We start from the raw sequence: 16,604 nt of genomic DNA, 5'->3' as shown, positions 1-16,604 counted from the left end.
CACTTTAACCCCGAAACAATTGTTGAATGGAAGCTTGAGCAGAGTCCAGGTAAACCAGAATATATATTCAATTACGTGTTCTGGGCGTTTAAGCCAGCAATTGATGGTTTTCCGTATTGCCGGCCCGTAATATCCATAGACGGAACTCATGTCTATGGAAAGTACGATATCAAGCTATTGATAGCCGTGGCAGTGGATGCTAATGGACAAATATTTCCTCTAGCCTTTGCTATTTGTGCCAATGAAAGCACAGAGACGTGGACAATGTTTTTGAACCACCTGAAAGAGCACGTTGTCAAACAGTGTTCAAGTATTTGTCTAATATCTGATCGGCACGGGGGTATATTAAGTTCTGTGGAGAACCTTCCTGACTGGCAAGAACCTTATGCATACCACCGTTACTGTGTAAGGCACTTTAAGGCCAATTTCAAGAAGGCACATCCCAAAAAGGATCTACATGATTTGATGTGGATGGCAGCAACAGACCACCAACAACATAAATTCTGGAGGCATATGGATTCTATCAGGCAAGAAGACGAGGCAGCATATCATTGGTTAATGCGACATGACCCTGAAAAGTGGACGTTGCATGCAGATGGTGGCAGACGCTGGGGAATTCTTACTACAAATGTGTCAGAATCCTTCAACGGGTTATTAAAGTCGGCATGAAGATTGCCCGTCACAGCCATGGTGTGTATGTCGTTCAAGTACAACGGTCTGCAGCTGCAACGGAATTGATGGAAAGGGGTGTTGAATTTATGCCAGTGCCTATGAAGAGATTAGAGAAATACAGACGGCGAGCACATTGGCATTCCTTTTTGCAATATGATAACGAACGAGGTATTTTTGAAGTTCGCACCGCTATCCATAATAATCGGGGTAATAATGTACATACTGTAAATGAATCTACAAGGTTATGATCATGTGGGAAATGGTCAATCTACCACATGCCTTGTTCACATGCCATCAAGTGTTTTCAACATGTTGGTTATGTAGAGACCAACTATATTGATCAACAATATAGTGTTTCCAAATACCTAAACACATATAGTGGTCAGTTGCAGCCAGTGGGTGCTGAGCATTACTGGCCCCCCGAACCATTTAAAATGGTGTGTAACAAGTCCTATTTGCGTAAAAGACAGGTGCAGAAGAGAACGCGTATACGAAACCAAATGGATGTTAGTGATACCGTATATGCGCGCAAATGTGGTATATGCTCGCAAACAGGACACGACAATGTCCTTTGGGTGGCAACAGTAATCAAGCTCAGGGCGGGTGTTCTTCTATTATACCTAACTACCCATGAGTTCATGTTGTAATAATTAGTTGTTATGTATACGATTTAAATATTTATGAAATAAAATTTTCTTGTTTGTTAATTATGATTTGTACTTTCCCATTTTACCTATTTAAATAATAATTTAATATAATTATCGGTATATTTATTATGTGTGTGTGTTGTCTTGTCGACATCACGATATTTAATACGCAAAATATAGCGCCATTATATATGGCGCTATGTGTGTCTTGTCTTGTCGAACTGAAAAAGCTGAAAAAACTGACCGGCTGACATAAAGTCGTCTTGTCAACATCATGATATGGCGCCATTAGATATGGCGCTATCTAATATAGCGCCATTAGATATGGCGCTATATGTGTGTTGTTTCGCCTATAAATAATGGGGTCGTTGTAGTTATTTTGTGTGCTAAAAATTTCCTCCAGAAATATTTCATTAAAAGTAAGTAAGGATTTTTATTATAAGCAAATATTTCACAAATGGCTCAACCTGGTCGTCCACCAATTTGCTTCTGTGGAAAACCATGCATGATGGATTGTGGGTGGGAAGGTGCTAACGCTGGACGCCGCTATTGGTGCTGTATGAACACGTTGTACAAGCAACCCGACGAACCTACTTGTGAATTTGATGAATGGGCTGAGGAACCATGTTATCAGGAAAGCTACAGGGAGAGATTACAGGATTTTCATAATATGTGGTTATACCAGCAGAGAATACAAAAGGAGGGAGATAGAATTATTACAAAAATGAGGGAGAAACTGAAGGAGGTGGAAGATAAAAAATGGAGAGTAGAATGGAATTGTGAAGCACACAAGGAACACAACGAAAAATATAAACGGGAACTTGCGGAGGTGAAGGCGAGAGTGAAAGAGTTAGAAGAAGAAAAAGAACAAATGGAAGAACGATTTAAGTGGTTGGAGCGAAGAATAAATGGCAACTGAGGATGGAGCATTGGCGTGTATGTGTTTAGTGTCATTTTCATATTTCATGTATTTTTATTATGTTGGCATGTTATGTTTGTGTTTGTGTTGTAGTAATGCTTTCCTTGTTTGTTGTACTAAATTTTATTTTAATTTAAGTGGAAGTTAAGTTTAAGTTGTTGTGTTACTATACCAAATACTATAAAACAAAATGAGAACTAAAAAAAGTAATTGTCATATTCGATTAAATATTGTTGTTAATGTATACAAAAATATTATTTACACCAAAAAAAATAAAAATGGAAGACCGAATCAATGTGTCCCGCATCCGGTGTGTCTCAAAGTAGCCGTTGGCCTGAGGCGCATCCCCCGCCGCCCGGGTACGCTATCAGGATCATCATCATCAAGTCGTCTCCTTATGGCCGGATGCGGCACATGATGACATCTATCGGTGGTGCTGTCAGGTCCAGTAGAAGACTACATAATAATATCAAACTTAGTATAGAAAACTACATAACAATTCACAAAAATTTATATTGTCTTACCATAATCGTGTCTGGATCCTGAATGTAGTCATCTGTCGCAGCATCGCATGAAGCCTAAAAAAGTAAATTAATAAAGTTAAAGAAAATAAATAAGTTATAGTAAAAACAGTAATAAAATTAATACTAATAAACTCATACCTGCGCATGTGATAAGCTGCCATAACTCAGTCGGTGCCCACTATCAAAATCTCGGATCGGTCGAGACTCATTAGTGGTAGACGGGCCAGGGAAATATCTACCCAACTCCACTCCTTGAAAATCCGATCCCGTAATCGAGAATTGACCCGATGGGGTCACCTGCTACGTCTCTGGAGTGTCATAAATGCCAAGGCTGTAAGACGGCATGTCGGTCTCATGCATGCCACCTCCCATATCAGCAGCAACATCATCAGCAGGAGCCTCAAAGCCCCCTTGCTGGGGACCTCCTCTCCGCCCACGACCACGTCGTCCGGCACCAGCAGGTCGTCGGGGAGCAGCAGCATCTCGTCGGCCACCACCTCGTGGCATACCACGACCTCGCTGGTACGTGGCTGGGTCAACATAATCTGGCTCGTGTGCCAAACGCTGATCCGATCGGCCTCGCTGCAGTGTCTGGGCAGCCACATCCATAAAGCGACGACTATAGTCCTGCATGATCATAGGATCGTGGACATAACTCTGTATCTGCTGCCCCATACGATATACGGTATGCAATCCAATCGCCTGCACAAAAGTTTTTAATATAAACTACGTCTTTGACTCGAAATTACTATTAATGTAATTGATAATAACAGAAAACATACCAGAGCCTCATGTCTCCCGGCGTATGAGACGTACCGACCATCTACCTGATGAACTGGGTTCCCGATAAAAAGTCGGGAAACAGTGCGATACCATGCCATATAAACTTCGATAGGAAAGTGTTGCGGAGTTGGGGTCAAGTCCCCTCGGCTGTCCCAAATACCCAACTGTGCTGTCAACCAATCAATAAATGTGTCGTCCACCCTCATCCGATCATCCCTCTCATAATGTAAAGGATCCCATGCAGGCCGAGTTGGTATAGGCTGCGGAAATCCAAACTGACGAAATACTCGCTCTGAGGTATGATGCTCGACAATATCGAGGCACGTGAGAGGGACGGAAGCCCTCCAAATATGGCGGCCGTGCGTGCAATACGCTGGCAGGGTACCTATCAGCTCTTCGCTGTACGACTTCCAGATGAACTATCAAATAATAACACAAACCGTTAGTATGCGCAACACCTAGTTAAACAATAATTGGTAAGTTTAGTTAGATATTCACCTGTGCGTCCTCCAGAAAATCCAACACATCCCTACAGAAAGGGAGATTATGGTAGCCATGATACTCTCGTGCAAGTCTACGACGCAATACCCACCTACAAGCTAGAGGGAGATCAGGAATATGTACATTAGTCGGTAGCTGTGGTAGAGGTGGCCGAAGCTGCAGAAATCGCTCCCACACCCAAACCTAACATAAAAAGTTGATGTAAAGATTAACTATAAGTTGTTGGTAGAATTGTAACTAAAAGACATATTATTTGAATAAGTTGTCACCTGTAGAAGTGGCAGAAAGCCAGAAACGTCTCTCTGTGTGCCCATGGATGCCCGGCACATCTGCCTATACAAAAATGATAGGACAACACCACCCCAGCTGTAGCTGACTGTATCATCGAAGTCCGCAATATGATGCAGAAAATGGAGGCTCACTAGGTTCCCCGAAGTGTTCGGGAACAAGACCCCCCCAAATAGAAGGAGCAACAACAGCCTCGTATATTACTCCACATCCACCTCCGCTGAGTCGTCGGTGATAGTATCGTGGATCTGCACCAAGTGATCTCTAATGGGGACCAACTGCATACGACTGCTCCCAATTGCTACATCTGGGCCTCGGACCTGAAGCCCGTGAGCCTGTGCAGCATATCCATATATGAATCCCGATTAAATTATTTATCATATTCCCAGGCAGTAAAACTGGCAAGCCATCAGTGGACAGGCCATATAAAATCTCGACGTCCTGGAGTGTGATGGTGGCTTCGCCGATGGGCAGATGGAAAGTGTGCGTCTCCGGTCGCCACCACTCAATCAACGCCGTGATCAAAGCATAGTCGAGCTGTATCCGGCCAATGCTAATGATCCTATATAATCTCATCTCCTCCAGGTGATGGACCACACGGGGATGTAGAACGTGGGGAGGAGTCAAAAACTCCCACAATAAATCCACTCTCCTGCCCCGAAAAGTCTGCTTAAGCAACTCTCCCCTCCATATATGCTCGGATCTATGCTGGGGCTGTAGGGGTAGTAGCTTCGACGTCCGAGGGCCGGGATGTATAGGTGCATCCATGTCGTCAACTGTAAATTCATAATTTTTAATAACTATCATTAATAATTATGTGTTTTTTTATAATTTAAATTCATATTTTTTAACAACTTAATTGTAAAAATTATATATATACTTATGGGTTTCGTGCTAGATTTTCTGAGGCCTAGTGGTACCAAACTATCATTAATAATTTTATGTTTTTTTAATAATTTTTATTCATATTTTTTAATAACTTAATTGTAAGGATGTATAGGTGCATCCATGTCGTCAACTGCAAATTCATAATTTTTAATAACTATCATTAAAATTTATGTGTTTTTTTATAATTTAAATTCATATTTTTTAACAACTTAATTGTAAAAATTATATATATACTTATGGGTTTCGTGCTAGATTTTCTGAGGCCCAGTGGTACCAAACTATCATTAATAATTTTATGTTTTTTTAATAATTTTTATTCATATTTTTTAATAACTTAATTGTAAAAATTATATATATATATATATATATATATATATAATTTTTATAATTATGGGTTTCGTGCTAGATTTTCTGAGGCCCAGTGGTACCAAACTATCATTAATAATTTTATATTTTTTTTTATAATTTTTATTCATATTTTTTAATAACTTAATTGTAAAAATTATATATATAAAATTATGGGTATACCTATTGGTTCCGGGCTAGATATTTAGAGGCTCAGTGACACAATATAAGATAATTAAACAAAATGAATTCTAAGCTAAAATACTACACAATACTACGCTACAAGGCTCTAAATTTTACTACGCTAAAAAGGTCTACGTTTTACTACACTAAAAAGGTCTACATTTTACTACGCTAAAAAATAATCTAAACTAAACGGCATAAAAACACATAAATATACATGAGGATATTAACAAACACATTTTTTAGACTAATTTACATATTTTTATATAACACTAAAATTAAATCCGGATAAAATTTAACATGCTAGTTTCGGAAAAAATAAACACAAACCGAAATAGAACACATACAAATCAAGTAATATGCATTGTTATAAAAGTTTCAACTTAAAATAAATCGAAATACCTCGATTTAGAATTTTCGGAATGTAAATAGATCGAAATTTTGACTCCGGAAGAGTGAATCCACAATAACACGAAGCTCTACTCGACTGTGGGACCACCAATCTTCAACTTTTATGTGTCGGGGGACCCAAATTTTTTTTTTTTAAAATGGGGCAGAATCGGGGGGGACCAAAAGGGAGTAAAATAATGGAGATGAAACGAAGAAGAAGAAGACGGAAGGATTTTTAATAAGGGGTATAGCGCCATTAATAGTGGCGCTATGTAAGATGAGATTTTGGGGTATAGCGCCATTAATAGTGGCGCTATGTAAGATGTGTCAGTTTTACTATATATAACGCCACAAAAAGTGGCGCTATACAGTAACGGTGCAGTTACCGTTACTGTATAGCGCCACTTTTTGTGGCGTTATATATAGTTTGGTAACCTTTTTTTAACACTTATTTGCGTATTTTGAGTAAAAAAAAAATACATTTTGGTTCCGGACTCTATATATAGTTGAACTGCAACAAAGGCAATACCATTCAAGACGTACGAAAATTAGACACCGCATAAAAGAGATTACATAAAATAAAATTTATGAGATAAGAAAAATTATTTACCTGAATCAATAAAATTGTCATAATTTCGTACGCGTGTTACATGTTTTTCTCGCTTTCCTACTGCTACTCCTTCCTTCTAAAAAGAATATTGAATTTATAGTAATTTATGGTGCAAGGAATATATTTACAACCTTAATTGTTTATTAAGTATATAATTTAAAATTATCATAAAATTAAAGCTCTTTTATGATTGAAGATAGAAAAAAAGAATTTTTCCTAACAATTGTATAACATTGGCAACAAAAAATTTTAAGGGTAAAAACAAAACTTTTAATAGTATAATATTACCAAAAATTTATCGGATAAATTGTTTAACTTCGAATAGTAAATTTGACCCTTTTTTCGTATAAAGAAATTCCTCACCTCACAAAAACCATTGCCGCTGACTTTCTTTCTGACAATGGCTGCAGTCGCCGAGAGTTCTTCAGTTCCGTCGAAGGAAGACAAGCCTGTCATTGTTAGAGTTAAGAGAAAAGCTTTCCAATCTCGCGTCGACGCTTTCTGTGAGTTTCTAGGGTTGTAACAGTCATCTTTTTTTGCTATTTTCAGTCTATTTGGGATCTTAAATTTTCAATTATTCTAACTCTTTTGCACTGACAGGGCTCGAAATCAACGAGAGGCCATTGAAACGGCCGTTGCTTGACTTTGAGAAGCTTTCAATTTCTGATTCTTCAAGTAGAGGTGAGTTAAATATTTTGACGGTTAACACTTCTAATTTTAGTATTGATAATTCGGACATTGATTTTCTTAGTTAAGAAAATAATAGAATTTATGTATCTAAAAGCTATACTTTTTATATTAACAGGGATTTATGTATCTAAAAGCTATACTTTTTAAAATGTTGCGGGTTCAAACCATACCTGAGATAAAAGCTTAGTATTTAAGTGGAGAAAGGTAGAGGACTAACGGGCAGGGGCATTATCACTGAGTTTCAAACGTCACTAGCCTTTGGGGATTTCTTGGTTATCAGGCAAAAATTATGTGAGATATGTTTTATCCACCTATCTGTGTATCTATAATGTTAATTGGTTACTATGTGGATCCTTGACGTCGATTGTAGTTTAGAATGCTGTTTCAATGGTTGTGACAGAACAGGTCTTTTCTTTTTTGGGTACTGCTATGTACCTTATCAAAAAAAAAAAAAAAACCTTATAAAAAATAATTATTTTCAGTGGAGGAATTGAAGAGCAGAAAGGTTCTTGTGCGACATGTGGAGACAGTAACTAGCTCAAAGGTTACCGTTGATATCCTGAAGTCGTTTGCGGTTAGTGTAATATATTCCACATTTTTAACTCTCTTTTACATATCGTATTTTTGAGTAATATGCTTGAAGTATGAGAATTTGTAACACTTGCATTCTCGAGACAACATTTAGAAGGGTCTAATAGCTGTTTTTTAGCAGTCGGCTCCAGTAGATTCTTCGGAAGTCAAAGAGAAAGCTGAGATAAGGCGAAGTTTTAGGGCAGAAAATGTAAGCCCTTTCTTGATTGACTTACAGACACGTGACCAAATGTATAAGAAATCCGCGTCAGCCTGAGCTTCAGCTTAATGTGATTAATGTGTTATGTGCAGAAACAAGATCAACTACTTGCCAAGGCTAAGCAAAAGCAAGAGGTAAAATCAGAGTTTGATCCCATCATATCTTCTTATAGAATAATGGAATATTTGTTTCACTGTTATTACCGAAGATGGTTATACATAACTTTCAGTTATGTGTAATTGTTTATTCTAGGTACATTTTATGGGTGGAATCTTTCCTTTCGTACTAGCTAATAACATTTTTCACCACGCAGGATGTAACTTGCTATTTTATGCTTTATTTGTGGAAAGCTTTTTTTCTTTTTCCCTTTTTATCTTATGTATTTATTTCTGGTGGAACCCACTTATAGGATTTCACTGGGCTTGTTGTGGTTGTTGTATTTATTTCTAGTGGGGGAAGTGATTATGTCAATGGAGAAACAATCACATTGGAATAAACAAGAATTACTTGCAGTGGTTTAGTCTACTAGTAAGCGAAATAATACTAGCTTACATTCTTAAATTCCATTTGATTCTAACATTCAGAATCAGAATTTGGAAAACAAAAGGAAGGAAAGATGATTATAAGTTGCCCAATATGTTGAGAGGTACTTGAACCGATCTGGTTAAGGAAACAAAACCATCTATAAGAACTGTTTGCATGGATATATGCCTGAACAAACTAAGCAAGTGAAACTAATAGTATTCATTTCATATCTGATATTTGGGTTGACTAAAGGAAGAACAGAAAATATTGTGTATGTGGAACAATTGAGGAAGAAATACTTTTTCGTTTAATCACCTATGGAAAAGGATTTAAACATTTTTTTAGTTTATTAACTTGAATGCCTACTTTCAAGTGCATCTTTTAAACTTTTTAACTTTGTACCTGCAGGTGATTGTTTGCTAAATCTAGCTTATGAGGGTGTATTGCTAGTTAAGCAAAGTCCATATCTAATTTGCTATTGGTATTGCATTCTAGAAGTTTGTAATTGAATTCAATGATTCGTATTGGGTTGTGAAGTTTGTGCCTGAAGCATCACTCTTGCCTTTTGTGTATTACAGTATTATCAAAATTGATTCATGCTATTAATCTTTTGGTTTCAAGTGGGTTTTGAATACTTTAATAGTAATTCTTGTTTTACTAGAGTTACTTTTATTTCCTCCTAATTAGATGTTTCAAGGTTTTTTGCAATTTAACTTATCATGCTCTTTCCTCTTTTAGGATTTGTCAAAAAATGCCCGGTTTGAGCAAATATGGAAAAGCAGAAAAGAAAAGGAAAAACTGATGCACGACGAAGAGCTGAATGAGATGTGTCGACTATATGATGTTATTCGTGTTGATACCGAAGAAAAAAAGCATGAAGTGCAAGAGGAGTAAGTTTAATTGTCATTATGCTAGGATTGAAACTCCAATTGTTACTGCCACACGGTGTTATCTTTTCCTTCACAAATGGATAAAATCTGGTTTTGTGGTGTCAATGCAGGACTACCGATTTAGAAGATCACAGGATGATGTCCCAATATTTGCCTCTCTTACGAGAAGTCATGCCTAGTGCTGCTGAAGAAATTGAGTCAGAGATTCATAATTACAAGGCCAAACAAGGTTCTTTATTGCTTTGGTCCTTTTTCAGGAATTCCTTTTCAAATTCAATCTTGTGTACTTCCTCTGGGAAGGGAATCTCTATAGGTTGCTCTATGAAGTTTCATCAGTTTGAGAAATTTCTTGAACTTGTTTATATTCTGAAACAAAATGAGACTGTTGAAGTTGTAGCTCATTGATTTTTATTTTTTGGCTAAATAGGGAATAGAGCATACTGTCTATGTTCCATGTTTGCTGTCTGCTGTGAGGTTATTGAAGGTTTTGCTAATTGCTGTGCAGGGTCTTCAGATGGTTATGTATATGATTATTATGCTGTTAAGGATGATACCAACACCGACGAAGATATTGCTAGCCCTTTTCCATTGTAAGGATTCATACAGCAAAATAATTTTTCTTCAGCTGGTATCTTTTCCTTTTAATTCTTATTAAAATAGTTGATGCGGTTGTTTTAGGGTACAGGTTGATGATGATGATGACTACTATGATGGTCCTGATTATTCAGACGACGATTCTGATGATTCCAATGGTCTTCTCCCTTGCCTTTCCCATCCCCTCTTAGTTATCATTTGTTATTTAAGGTGCTTTTGGTTAAACATGGTTTAATATTCTAACTTTTTGGTTTTCAGCTGAACACAATCCCTGGAATGATTATCCAGATGAAGAGGAATCTGAAGATGAGGATGAAGATGAAACACAGTCATCAGGTGACAAATCAGAAGTTTTAAGCAGCACTTCTCAAGACCAATATGGATCCGAAACTGTTGGTGTAATTTCTTTTCAAAATGAGGACGTGGGCCGAGAGGACTGGTCAGATTATGCAGATCCATTAGTTGATGGTGAGTCCGATGGTGAAGATTACAATGATGATGATGAAGACATTTGGTGACCATCACTAGATACCCTGTTTAACTTTCTCATCAAGTACCTAATTCGTGCATACCTGTATATGTCTCTCCAGATCATAGTTAACCTTGTGAATGGCATGTGGTTCTTTTAACCGGCTATTACTGCTGTCTAGGCTGCAGGCTGATCAAATCTGGTGAGATTTGGCCTGGAAATTTTTCCCATAGCGTTCTAAAACAAATCTCGCCAGTATTATCAATCTCAATCAGGTTTCCAATCTTAAGTACCCTTCTAACTGTAGTTATCTAGTGTAAAAAATTTATGACTGCATTATTGTTGTTTGGTTTCAAATTATTGTTGTCCAGTTTGTTCTGGTTGAATGGTTTGGACTCGTTTCAAATTCAGAACTGCTTGGTGGTAGAGATAGAAAGGAGTGAGTCCGGAACCAAAATGTGGTTCTTTTTGACTAAAAGAACGAAAATATGTGGAAAAAAAAACTTAGTAACCAAAATATGTATAGCATAACGCTATACTTTAACGGCCGTTGGCCAGTTAAGTATAGCGTTCTTTAGTAAACGCTATACATATAGCGTTCTTTAGTAAAACGCTATATTTATATAGCGTTTTTTACTAAAACGCCATACATATTAAGTGGGCCCACAAATAATTCTTCTGTGCTTAACTGGCATAACAATAATTCAATTGGGTATAACGTTTTTTTTAAAAGATGCTATACCTCAAATAATTGAACCCCCGGACTGGTTTTTGCCTTATTTAAAGAGGCAAGGATTTTGTAAAAATCCATTCACAAACATTTCAAGTCTTCTGAAATTTTTTCTTTGATAAGTTGTTCTTCATTTTGTCATAATGTCTGAAGAACGAAGAATTAGGGTTTCACTATATTTGGGGGGAGGGGAGGGGGGATGAGGTTGTAGCGGCGAATAACTCAGTACACTATAGTTTATTTCCACAGTCTCATGTTAAGTTGTCACTTACAATGTAGTACGATAAATTGGTATCGTTGATATGTAAAAAAAATGAGTGCGAGCAAACGTTCAGTGAATCTTAAAATAATCGGAAGATATCCGTATTCTGTGACTTCGCAAGGGGTTACTTGTTATGCTGAGTTTAACATCGAAGACGATGAAACTCTGAGAGATTTTTTGGGGACTCCGAATGAATACATGGAATTTATTGTGATAAAACTATTGGAAATGTACGTCAAGGCTGAAGACGTTCGCAATAATGAGGTTGCACAAAGTAGGAAAATCCCTCAATCATCGGGTGGTTATTTTGGAGCAGTTTTAACCGAACAAATTCCGGCTGAAAGAGTTTGGTCGAATCTAAACTTATATCCACGGGCGAATGAGGAGCGGAGAAATAATTTCCCCCTAGTATACATAATCCGCAAGTCGAGTGGTAATTTTCCTTTGTGTTACGATGTATATTTTTGTGTATTACATTTGTATTAATACTCATATATTTCATAGGGGGTACCGACCAGATATGAATTTTACAAGTTATGAACCGACGGCTAGTTGGAATATGCCTAGTTTTGGTGTGTTGAATCATTGTGGTCCATCTGGTAGTCAGCATCAACATGATAATGTGCATCATGGGATATCAACATATTATGATTTGTAAGTGAATATTTAAAGTTATATGTATTGTTTGGACAAATTTCAGTAACTCATTATTTCTTTGGTTGTGCAGTGAAAACAAGCAACTTGATGGTCGTGTAAGGTTGTATTGTGGTCCGGTCCCGAGCCTAAATGGGCTAAATAGGCCGGGCCCAAGCGGTCCCGGGCTTGACGGTTCTGGAGGGTGGAACCGGCCCATTGTGGGCCTAAGCCCACATGGTCCCGGGCTAAATGGGCCGGGCCCATGGGCTTAAACGAGCCTAAGTGTTCTGCGCTATTTTTTTTGATTTTTTTTTATCTAAGGCAATTTCTTGTAAATTATATTATATAATTGTGACTTAAATCTTCTAATTCAAATTTAAACACAAAAAATTGTAAAGAAATATTCAAGGGAATGCCTTATAATTTTTTATTATTACGACATTAACAAAAAATAGCAATATCTTTCTTAGTCTTCCTCCCCCAATGGAATGAGCACAACAATGTGCTAATACCACCATTAAAAAGGAAAAAAACTAATGAAGATGTACCAAAATACAAGTTACATATTAGCCTACATATTATCTCTAACAAATTTCATAAATCCTTCAAGGTTCAGAGGAATTTCCGTTGGTGGTGGCGGAAAAGAAGCTTGTTCATCACCGCTTCCGGGCAAAGCAGCATCCTCCGCAAGTTCCGCTAGCATTTCTTCATAAGCTTCGTCTATCTCCGGTTGTGTTTCAGCAAGTCCAAAATTTCTTCTTTCCGAACGGATCCAATCTCTGAAGAGTACTGATTTTTCCAAGCTCTCCCTCATAGACGCTCTATGATCACCGATTTGAAGTCTCGCTTGACTGAAAGCGCTCTCCGATGCCACTGTTGAAGCTTGAATACTTAAAATATCTCGAGCCATCCTTGAAAGAACCAGATAGTATTTTCTTTGTCCTTCAGCCATTCTAAAACATCAAAGGAGCCGTCGGGATTCTCTGATTCAAGTCCATGCGACAAATAAACATGAAGCTCATTTAGTTGTGAATTATTACCAATATTATCACCTTGAGAACCCCTGAACTCCGTCCAAGAATTAAGTGCATTTAGGCCCGCAGTTCTTTTAGATGATTGCGAACTAGACGAAGTAGGAGTTAGAACATTTGGTCTAGCATGATCTAAGGCAAGTTGATAAGCATTATAAATTGTTTAAGTATTTATATAATTGAGGCTTTTGCATCTGCAAGTGTAGCAAATTCCTCATCTGAAAGTGATAAAGCCTTATAAATATTTGTATACCAAAAGTGAGGACCTCCTAATTTCATGGTAGGATTTAACATGACAGCAACACCAAAAATAGGGGGGATAGAGAACAAATATTTTTTAAACTTATCTTTCATAGAATTAATAGCAAGTTGATAAATTACCCCACCCTCTGAAAATTGAGTAAACAAATCTGCAAGTGCTGCAATATAAACTAAACAGTTAGAAATAGTAGGATAATATTGCCCAGATAATTCATTTGTAGCAACATGAAATTGTTCTAAAAAGTCTACAAGAATTTTAACATTAGTCCAATCCTGATTTGCAAGGTGCTCATCATCATTATTACCACCACCACCAACTCGAGCATCAAACGTTGCGTTTATTGGGTTTCTACATTCATATGCAACAACTAAACTTTCATACATGTAATTCCATCTAGTCGGACAAGGTTTAGGAACTTTTCTTTCTCTAAGGCCAAATTCATCACATTTTTTAAAATATTCTCTAAGTCTACTTCTACGGCTTGAATAAAAAAGCCAATTAAGAGCCATTTTAACCTTTTCAATTTCAACATTTAATATTTTCATACCATCACCGATGATTAAATGGTAAATATGACAAATACATCTAACATGGAAAATATTACTAAATGCAGGATTTAGTGTAGTTGTAAGCAAGCCTATAGCATTAGTGTTACTAGAAGCATTATCCATTGAAATTGACATTATTTTATCTCTAATGCAAAAATATCTACAAATATCTGCAACTGTGTTAGCAATAAACTTGCCTCTGTGGCATGAATTAATTATTCTATAAGCAATAATGCGCTTTTGCATTTTCCATTCCTCATCAATCCAATGAGTGGTAACAGTAAGATAATCACAGTCATTACCACTTCTACCAATATCAGTAGTAATAGAAAAACGACAATTTATATGAGTAAAAATAGCGCAAATATTATTCATATTCATGTTTATATTTATAAATATCGCGCTTTACGGTTGCGCGAGGCCATCCTTTATAAGTAGGATTAAAAACTCGTCTAATATAATGCACAAAGTGAGGGTTAGAAGGAAAACTATAGGGTAAGCACATAACAGTAACTATTTTTGCCAATTCTTCACGATCTTTATTTGGATCGTAATATAAAATGCCACCGGTAACAGTATTAGTTCCTGGTTGAACTAGATTTGACCCGATACTAGGGTTAACCTGAGTACCTACAATTGTCTCCTCTTGCGCAGCTTTCATTTGAAGAAATCTAGCTTTATCTTTAGGGTGTGTCTTTATGTGTCTAGTCAAAATACCCGTACCGCTACGGTCTCCAGTAAATTTATGAGTCATCAAAGTCCCACAAGTTTTACACTTAGCCTTTGATCTCTTAGTTGAATAAAAAAGTGCCAAACAAGAGATGTTTCGCACCGTCTAGAAGGTTGTCTATTAAAAGTAGGGGTTACTACAGGAGGGTTAGGCGGGGCATCATTTGGATTATTTTCAGTTGGGTTAACAACGGGACTAGTATCATCTAAATCCGGTTGCGTTTCATCTAAATCATCATTTTCCTCATTATTTTCATCGATAGTTGGATTACCATAAAGAGTATTCATGTATTCATCATTTAATTGTTGACCTGGTACAATATCATGGTAAAATTGGCTATCGATAAATTGAAAACAAGGGTTATCACTATCAAGAATAATAGGTGGAGGAGGACGGGTAACACGTCTGGGTCGGCGAGCCGGGGGAGGAGTAGTAGCTTGGCCATTAGATTCACCAATTTTAGATTTTCCCTTACCACCAAATATTTTTTTTCAAAGAAAAGGCCATATTAATTATAATTATACAAACTAAAACAAACAAAACTATAATATTAAAACTTGAGAGTTGGAACGAGTTTATTGAATTGACGAACAACTTCTTGAAAATTGTATATCATTGAAGACTTGAATACTTCAATTCACCAACTTCACAATTTTTCACAAATTGCAATAATAAAGTAAACAATTATAGGAGAAAATTAGAGAGAGATTGATGATTTTGTGAGTAAAAAATAAAAGAATGAGGGGGTATTTATAGTTAAGAATAGGGAAAAGGTGTAACTATAAAAAGTTTGGGGGGAAAATGGCTATTTTTTAAAAAGCCAAACGGCTAAATTGGCAGGCCAACGACTAGTTTTTAAACTTCCAACCGTTGGCCAATTTTAAATTTTTTTTTGAAAAATAGCCGTTGGGCCCGGTTGAACCGGCCAATGCCCGCCAGCTGGACCCGGGATAAACGGTCTTGGGCTCGCGGTCTCTCCATGCTGGACCGGCCCATAGTGGGCTCCTAGGACCTCTTAGGATCGGACCATACGGGCCAGCCCGTTTAGCCCAAAGCCCATGTGGGCTCGCTGTCCCGGGCTGGGCCCGGACCACAATACATCCTTATGGTCCTGTCCTAACTCAATTGCCCGAAGACGATGTATTTACTCGAGATCTGGCAGATGCATAGAGTCAGGAAGAGAATAATGATTATGACAACAACGACGATGAGTCTGGAGATGACACACCCTTCCCTGACAAGGGTGATGATGAGGAGGAAGAGAATGTCGAACTTGATTTGACGAGGGAGCATGCTCCGGCCCCCGTTAGACCAAGAGTGTATGAGTCCCACGTGCCGTTTCATTCAAGGCATATTCCCTACCTTGATAATTTGCCAAGTACGCCGGATGTGGATGCCCTCACAAGGGTTATTGGCGAGCTTCAAACGACAATGTGGGATGAATCTAGACCAACGGTGTTGGAAAAAGGGATATTTTTTCCTGATAAGGCGTGCCTAAGCAGGGCTGTGAAAATGTGCAGCGTAAAAGAATGTCGTGAGATGACGATATGAGAGTCATCTCCGGATGTATACAAGGTTGTTTTCCGTATATGGTTTACGGGTTGTAATTGGATACTGCGTACGATAAAGAAGAAAACAAGCATGTGAAAAGTGGATAAATACATTAGCACCCACAATTGTAAAATGGACACATTCAG

General features: G+C 37.5%; 1 protein-coding gene across 3 annotated transcripts; it reads left to right on the top strand.

Moving 5' to 3' along the window:
- The first annotated feature begins 7,091 nt into the window (after positions 1-7,091).
- On the top strand, positions 7,092-10,997 carry LOC107806199 (RNA-directed DNA methylation 4). 3 transcript variants are annotated; one of them, XM_075219061.1, is made up of 10 exons: positions 7,092-7,253; positions 7,351-7,431; positions 7,923-8,014; positions 8,150-8,221; positions 8,323-8,364; positions 9,494-9,645; positions 9,756-9,874; positions 10,151-10,235; positions 10,331-10,397; positions 10,498-10,997. In XM_075219061.1, the coding sequence occupies exons 1-10, from the start codon at positions 7,151-7,153 to the stop codon at positions 10,594-10,596; spliced, it is 912 nt and encodes a 303-aa protein (XP_075075162.1). In that variant the 5' UTR covers positions 7,092-7,150; the 3' UTR covers positions 10,597-10,997. The 3 variants fall into 3 exon arrangements, with proteins under 3 accessions (XP_075075162.1, XP_016485801.1, XP_016485800.1); XM_016630315.2 differs by having other exon boundaries at positions 7,094-7,253; positions 8,153-8,221; positions 10,324-10,397; XM_016630314.2 differs by having other exon boundaries at positions 7,094-7,253; positions 10,324-10,397.
- The last annotated feature ends 5,607 nt before the right edge of the window (positions 10,998-16,604 follow it).

Source organism: Nicotiana tabacum, chromosome 8, assembly GCF_000715075.1.
Source record: "Nicotiana tabacum cultivar K326 chromosome 8, ASM71507v2, whole genome shotgun sequence".
NCBI lineage: Eukaryota > Viridiplantae > Streptophyta > Magnoliopsida > Solanales > Solanaceae > Nicotiana > Nicotiana tabacum.
This window is presented reverse-complemented; position numbering and strand designations above follow the sequence as displayed.

Bases quoted from the DNA above. Each gene is read 5' to 3' on its own strand.
- LOC107806199 (XM_016630314.2), top strand. From the start codon at position 7,151: ATGGCTGCAGTCGCCGAGAGTTCTTCAGTTCCGTCGAAGGAAGACAAG. The intron at 8,222-8,322 runs GTAAGCCCTTTC...TGTTATGTGCAG, and splicing joins GAAGTTTTAGGGCAGAAAAT to AAACAAGATCAACTACTTGC. The intron at 9,646-9,755 runs GTAAGTTTAATT...GTGTCAATGCAG, and splicing joins AAGCATGAAGTGCAAGAGGA to GACTACCGATTTAGAAGATC.